Genomic DNA, 7,814 nt, shown 5'->3' with positions numbered 1-7,814 from the left:
GTTGTCTTGACAGTCGCCGGCCTCCGTCATGGCTGCAGACGCCTTTATGTTGACGCCATTGTAGTCACCTTCCCCCAAGTCCTTCTTCCCATCCTCGATGTCGTCGGCGGCTTCGCCGTACTGTTCAACACAGGTGGCATATCGCTCCTTAAGCTTGGGATCGGATGCCTTGGACGCCAGGGACTGGGCGAGGGCACGGGTTTGAGCAACCTTGTCGTGGGCGAGGTTGAGGGTGAAGGTGGCCAGCCGTTTTAGGTCTGTAGTGCCAGCAGATTTCAACACGTTAAAGCAAAAAGAAGGGTTTCTAGTTTTCTTGCAGATGGTGGAAAGGATGTCGTCTTGGGAAGCCGCATGCATGGGCACCATTCCATTGAAGAACAGCACTAAAAGGACAATCCTAAAGACTGCAAGAAAACTAGAAGATGCCATTTTTTATTTTGATTTTTCTGTCTGTTTTGCTCAATTAATTCATCGGGAGGGTTCACATATTTATACACTCACATATATTCCTTTTAATAGCCTTCACGTTAGAATTTTAAGTAAAACCCTATTAAAAGAAACACTAACAAAAATNAGGGTTCACATATTTATACACTCACATATATTCCTTTTAATAGCCTTCACGTTCGAATTTTAAGTAAAACCCTATTAAAAGAAACACTAACAAAAATAGACGAATAGGGTAAGCTTTTTTCTCTCTAAACCCAATCACAATTTTGACTTAGTTATTATGCACTTTTTTAGACAATACACCGTCTTCCTCCGTGTGCCACTCTCTTGTTAACCTTTACGGACTACACATGAGAGTCATAACTTTACTCTCTTCTCAGTAAGATTATGGCTTCAACTAATAATATTTATTTTACAAAAAAAATCAAAGTTATTTATTTAATATTGAACCATAGTTTTCATGCGAGACGATAATATTTAATAAATAACCTAAAGAATATATAGTTCATGGATAGTGCTAATACGTCGACAAATATTTGTTTTGCCAATATTTTTTGTTGGCCTCACGAAAAGTAGTCCTTTCCATGATTGTGTGTTTTGACGTAAGGAATGTGAGTCGATAAACTCGACTTGGTTAAAATCATTGATGTGGGAATCATGCATTGAGAAGTTAGTAAGTCAACAAGCTCGACTTGGTTAAAATCATGGGATGTTGAGAAGTTAGTAATCATGGAACATTTTGGGGCAATCATGAGATAACCGAGACGCCCACAATTTTCTGCAAGTTTGTTAGAGGCAATCATGAGGTAACTCAGCTGGGGATTTTGTGGGTCGGATAGAGGCAATCATGAGATAATCCAGACCATCCTCCGTTCGAGAACTTAGAAGTTTTTTGGAGTTAGCGAACTAGTACGGAAGGTTTCTTTTTAGGACTTATCAAACCTTGACAAAGTTAACTAAGAAGGGTAAGTCTTTCTTTGGACTATGACACATGAATAGATTTTTCAAGAGCTTAAGGAGTTTCGGGTGTATGCGCTAATGCTAGCACTATTTTGTGGTTCAAGCACGGTGTACAACGATGCCTCGAGAAAAGGATTGGGGTTGCGTGTTGGTGTTAATGGAGAAGTGATTGTATATGGCTCCTAATAGCTTAAGAAATATGAGCGTAACTACCTAACCCTCGATTTGGAGTTAGCAACTGTGGTGTTCACGTTAAAAATATGGTGACGTTACTTGTATGGTGAAAAGGTACAGGTAGTAAAACCATAAGAGGCTCAAGTATCTTATTCGAGTAGAAAGAGTTGAACATGGGACAAAGGAGATAGTTGGAGTTTGTGAAGGATTATGATATAAAGATCCTTTATCACCCATGTAAAGCTAACATAGTGGTCGATATGTTGAGTAGAAAGACAACTCACNCTCCTTGAAGGGTGAAGGCATAGTAAAAAATGACTAAGACTCCAAAAGAAAAAGGAGTCGAGTCGAGACTCGATTAAGGGGAGGCGTACTTTGCTCTAGGGGAGGTGTTGGATGATGAAAGTAAATACAAGACGGTTGATTGGCAAATTAATATATTTAACCGACTCCTTGAAGGGTGAAGGCATAGTAATAAATGACTAAGACTCCAAAAAAAAAAGGAGTCGAGTCGAGACTCGATTAAGGGGAGGCGTACTTTGCTCGAGGGGAGGTGTTGGATGATGAAAGTAAATACAGACGGTTGATTGACAGATTAATATATTTAACCGTTACTAGGCCTGACATAGTTTATTCAGTTCGTATGCTTAGTCAATTTATGCATGAACCAAGAAAACCACATTGGAAGGCAGCTCTTCCGGTTCTGAGATACATCAAGACGGTCTATTTCTGGGTTCTGCATTTTCCTCGGAAATTCAATTATTTCTTAGCAGTCTAAACTAATTTGTCCAAATCATCAGCCGAAGCCTAGTATCGAGTTTTGACAATTACTTGTTTAGAGTTAACTTGGTTAAGATACACATTCTTCAAGACTTGAATGTTCCACTGTCCGAACCAGCATTATTATATTGTGATAATCAAGCAGCATTACATACAGCAGCCAATCCAGTTTTTCACGAATGTACGAAACACATTGAAATAGATTGCCATATAGTTCGAGAAAAGTTACAAGCCGGAATCATGAAACCGTGTTATGTTTCGACTAAAATGCAATTGGCAGATGTTTTCACTAAAGATTTGGGAATGCATCAGTTTGATCTTTTGAAGGACACGTTGGGTGTGATTGACATACCCTCTCCAACTTGAGGGGAGTATTAAGATATGATATTTGGAGAATATATTTTAATAATTAGTTATGGAACATATGTTAGATATCCATTAATATTTTTTCTTTATTGTTGGAGTTGTTAGTGGTATATTTTATCTTAGGATTTGATTAATAGTATATTTTATCTTATTTACAAAATCTAGGAGTTATATATTTTACTTGTATTAGTTGATAGCTTGTATCCTATATTTTTCTTGTATTAGTCGATAGTTTATATTGTATTTAAACGTTTGTAATCACGAAGATCATACTTTCGATCCCAATTCTATTTCTTATTCTTAACACCATGGAAACCTAATTTTTTTTGTGACAAAATTTTGTGTGTGTTCCTAAGTTATGTACATCGATAATGCCCACAAAATTCCCAACTGAGTTCACCAATTTCATCGTTGGCGTAACAGTGTGCATGATAGTTTCAATGTTGCAATTTATAGCGCTATTGAATGAGTTGCCTGCCAACACACCCTCAGTTTCCAAGGAACTCTCTGTACTTCACTTTGTTCTTCACATTAATCGGCATGCTCTCGTCTTATGTGTCGTCGGTAAAAGCTTTGACGCCGGAGCCGATGATGCCCCGGGTCGCCGCTGTTCTGCCACTTACTCTTGGCATTGGTGTTGTTTCAATGGGGATTTTATCGTGTATACAGAAGGTACAGCAGAGACATAAGCGTTAGCTGTTCAGTGAAATTTATATACGTTTTACTTTTATTAATTGAACTCGTATAGTTTAAAATGTTTTTATCAAGTTATTTTTGTTGTAATGATTTGAATTATTATCGAATATCACTTATTTATGTCGAGCTACGAGCCACGTTTTGAGAAAGTAAATGTGGACGAGAAAAATCATTGAAAGCGAGTTGAAAGAAAGCATTGTGAAAGTTAAGAACAATTACAATACTTGGTCTAGAGAGGTTTGATGATTACTTGGTCCCGGTACGGTACATTTTAAGGCGGTCGGAAGGAAGTAAACACAATTTCGTCGAATGGTCATACAACCTAAAATGTAATAAGAAAGTAATACAACATGAAAGCAAGTAGAAAGGCTTAGGCATGTCAGGAGCATGCGGCAATGGGTAATATGTCTTGGACAAACATGACCATGAGATCCTCGCCCGCCTAATTTGTTGACGTCCTTGTCAACTAACGAAGTTCAAATGGGTCATGACAGAGTCCAGATTTTTGGCACGTTCTCAGTTTGTTTCCTCTAAAGTAAAACCATAAGAGCTTATGCTCAAAGTGGTTTATCATACCATTGTGGAGAGTTGTGTTCATTCTAACATAGTATCAGAGTCATGCCTTAAACTTAGATATGTCAATAGAATCCTCAAATGTCGAACAAAGGACTCCAAAAGAAAAAAGAGTCGAGATTCGACTGAGGGGAGGCGTACTTTGTTCGAGGGAAGGTGTTGGATAAAAGTCTCACATCGGCTAATTTAGGGAATGATCATGGGTTTATAATCAAGGAATACTATCTCCATTGATTTGAGACCTTTTGGGGAAGTCCAAAGAAAAATCATGAGAGCTTGTGCTCGAAGTGGACAATATCATACCATTGTAGAGAGTTGTGTTCATCCAACACAAAGCAGGTCTCGAAGGACAAGCACCCGACACATGGCCCAAAGCCTATGTGTGTGTCAAACCAGTTTCTTGAAAAAATTCTTAGGGCGAGCTACAAGCTATCTACCTTCACCTTCTTACCTCGGTTCTTGCACAAATTCTTCAAGAATGGATTAAAGCTCTTGTATTATCATATGTATGAGAATTTGGCACCTACGCATATGTATTCAAACACATTGAAGGCACTTTAAGAAATCATATGTTTGGATCTAAATGGGTTTCAAATTGTAAAACCCAATACAAATCAAGTTCTTTATGAAAGCTAAAAATTTCAATGGGAGGTTCCAAATGTTGTATAAATGCCATGACCAAAATTATGTTGGAGTTTTTGAAAGGTTAATATATATGTATTATTGAAATTGTTAACCGCTTACCGATATTTTTATTAATTTAGTTTTTTTTTCTATATATATTAATTTTATCAATTTTGTTTATATTATGGTATATGATTCTTATACAAGTTCGGCCTTAGCTTAGTTGATAGAGCGGAGGATTGTAGTGGTTGAAGAATCCCAAAGCCATCCTTAAGTCGCGATTCAAATCCGGCAGGTCATAGTTTTTATATAGTGTGAATATTGATAATTAATTATAGGTCGGTAACCTTTGAATTGATTCATCGCATATCATTTGCATGTTTAAAGGTGATAATATTCCTGCCGTAGAGGGTTGGGTAGGTAGTAATTATTTTAGGTGATAGCATCACAACTTCTTTATTCAACACTTACCATTCTATCGACATTGTCCACTTTTAGCATAAAACTCTCCTAACTTTGCTTTTTGATTCCCTAGCAAGTCTCACACCAATGAAGATGGTGTTTCTTACCTCTAAACCCATGATCATCCCTTTAATTAGCCAATGTGGGACTACTCCTCCCAATAATCCTTAACATCCTCGTTCTGCTTTATATGTAAGAGGGACTATTCGAGTGTCTGAATGCTCACAAAGAGTGACTCTTTATGCCTTACACGTTAAATTTGGTGTACTAATTCGCTGAATGTGAGATGACTTTAAATGAAACATCGCCAATTGAAAGCATTGAGAACCCTTACATGGAAAGCCCCTTACTTCAAAACATAATGGGAGAGATGGAAAAGTCCGTGGAACAAGGTCTTATGTATGAGACATGAATTAACCATGTATCAGTTAAGAGAACTATGACCTTCATACACAATTTCACGGCAGAGACTGAAGCAGTATATATAGCATCAATATATACGAAAGATAAAAGTAATCAATTTAGCAACCCTACGTTTAATACAACTACTACCCAATTGAAAAAAAAAATATACATATTCAAGATAGTGAAAAATGTTGCACATGTTGGAAAAAAAAAAATATTTTTCAATCTCATAAATTTTAGTGTTCGTATTAGAAAGTTCTCACAAAAAAATTTGTCTCACTCCACCAAAAATTAAATATCTCTCTATATTTAATTTCTTAAATAAATATCAAAATCCATTTTAAAAAAAATTTACAAGAAAAAAAACAAAAAAGAAAAGAATAAGAATGATAATAATATAAACATGAGATGTCAAGCACGTTAATTATAAACAGAAGCCACATGTAAAAATTCATATCAAAATCTCGACTTTTGAAATTATTATCTGGAGCCCTACTCGACCCTCTTCGAGTTTGTCTTTGATACTCGTGTTGTCTCTCTCTCGAACTTAGCGTATGTCTTAGCTTCAATGCACATTCTTGGTGTATTGGATGATGCCTTAGTTTCAGTGCACATTCTTGGTGTATTGTGTGGAGGTCACAATCTATAATCTTCGGACTCATGTGGTCGGATAGATGTCACTTGAGGGTCACCCCTTTTTCTGTCTTGTATGGAGGTCACATGTCAGTGATGTGACATGCTCCATTCGGGTTTTCTTCCTTCCGTTAGGCTTGAAAAGCTTATGATTAGAGGGAGGGTGGTTGGGACAGAAAACGTTCGGCCTTCCACTAGCCTTTTTCTTTTTTTCTTTTTTTTAATGAAATTGGGTCGGTTCATGACCTAGTTTTTGTGCCTATGAACTTGAAACCAACCCAAACGGACTCAAATCCAAAAAGATAAAAACAAACCAACCTAACAAAAAAAGTTATGAATAATAAAAATTTGAGAAGAAAAGGAAATGAAATCTAATAAGCTTTTGAAAAATTTGGGCAACCATCCCTCCACACTCATTTTGATTCAAACTGTTTCTTTAGCTCCATCTGAGGAGGCCAATAACTCCTTAACATGAAATTACATGCCGCTATGGACTCACGAACTAGAACCGGTGAACTTTAAAATTGGAGAGCACTAAGAGTTATATAGAGTGACCCTACATTAGTTAGATTATTAAAATGTGAAGGAGTCGATGTCCAAATTTATAGGATTCAAAACAGACATATTATTGATTAATGGCATTCCAAGTACAGAGGTTTGTAGGATAAAATGGAAAAGTTGAAGAAAAATGAATTAGGCACGCCCAAGAAGAAGATTGGCTATAACCAAGATGATACTACAAATATCTTCCACAGTCTTCCCGTTGCCAGACAGCGCCGATGGGTCCTTCGGCGGCTGCGTGAAGTTGTCTTGACAGTCGCCGGCCTCCGTCATGGCTGCAGACGCCTTTATGTTGACGCCATTGTAGTCACCTTCCCCCAAGTCCTTCTTCCCATCCTCGATGTCGTCGGCGGCTTCGCCGTACTGTTCAGCACAGGTGGCATATCGCTCCTTAAGCTTGGGATCGGATGCCTTGGACGCCAGGGACTGGGCGAGGGCACGGGTTTGAGCAACCTTGTCGTGGGCGAGGTTGAGGGTGAAGGTGGCCAGCCGTTTTAGGTCTGTAGTGCCAGCAGATTTCAACACGTTAAAGCAAAAAGAAGGGTTTCTAGTTTTCTTGCAGATGGTGGAAAGGATGTCGTCTTGGGAAGCCGCATGCATGGGCACCATTCCATTGAAGAACAGCACTAAAAGGACAATCCTAAAGACTGCAAGAAAACTAGAAGATGCCATTTTTTATTTTGATTTTTCTGTCTGTTTTGCTCAATTAATTCATCGGGAGGGTTCACATATTTATACACTCACATATATTCCTTTTAATAGCCTTCACGTTAGAATTTTAAGTAAAACCCTATTAAAAGAAAAACTAACAAAAATGGACGGAATAGGCTAAGCTTTTTTCTCTCTATACCCAATCACAAACTTGACTTAGTTATTATGCACTTTTTTAGACAATACACCGTCTTCCTCGGTGTGCCACTCTCGTGTTAACCTTTACTGACTACACATGAGAGTCATAACTTTACTCTCTTCTTAGTAAGATTATGGCTTCAACTAATAATATTTATTTTACAAAAAAAATCAAGGTTATTTATTTAGTATTGAACCATAGTTTTCATGCGACACGATAATATTTAATAAATAACCTAAAGAATATATAGTTCATGGATAGTGCTAATACGTCGACAAAT

The 7,814-nt window shown here is 37.4% G+C and overlaps 2 protein-coding genes across 2 annotated transcripts; both read right to left on the bottom strand.

Moving 5' to 3' along the window:
• Nucleotides 1-11: 11 nt before the first annotated feature.
• LOC111475153 (pectinesterase inhibitor-like) lies at nucleotides 12-429 on the bottom strand (the record flags this gene model as incomplete). The annotated part of the gene is made up of 1 exon (XM_023119820.1): nucleotides 12-429. A coding segment is annotated over exon 1 (418 nt), but the record flags the coding sequence as incomplete, so codon positions are not given.
• Nucleotides 430-6,816: 6,387 nt separating this feature from the next.
• LOC111475152 (pectinesterase inhibitor-like) lies at nucleotides 6,817-7,356 on the bottom strand. The gene has a single exon (XM_023119819.1). The coding sequence runs from the start codon at nucleotides 7,354-7,356 to the stop codon at nucleotides 6,817-6,819; it is 540 nt and encodes a 179-aa protein (XP_022975587.1).
• Nucleotides 7,357-7,814: the final 458 nt, after the last annotated feature.

This window comes from Cucurbita maxima, unplaced genomic scaffold (assembly GCF_002738345.1).
Source record: "Cucurbita maxima cultivar Rimu unplaced genomic scaffold, Cmax_1.0 Cma_Scf01052, whole genome shotgun sequence".
Classification (NCBI taxonomy): Eukaryota; Viridiplantae; Streptophyta; class Magnoliopsida; order Cucurbitales; family Cucurbitaceae; genus Cucurbita; species Cucurbita maxima.
Note: the sequence above shows the minus strand (reverse complement) of the source record. Positions and strands in the feature narration are given on the sequence as shown.

Bases quoted from the DNA above. Each gene is read 5' to 3' on its own strand.
- LOC111475152 (XM_023119819.1), bottom strand. From the start codon at position 7,356: ATGGCATCTTCTAGTTTTCTTGCAGTCTTTAGGATTGTCCTTTTAGTG.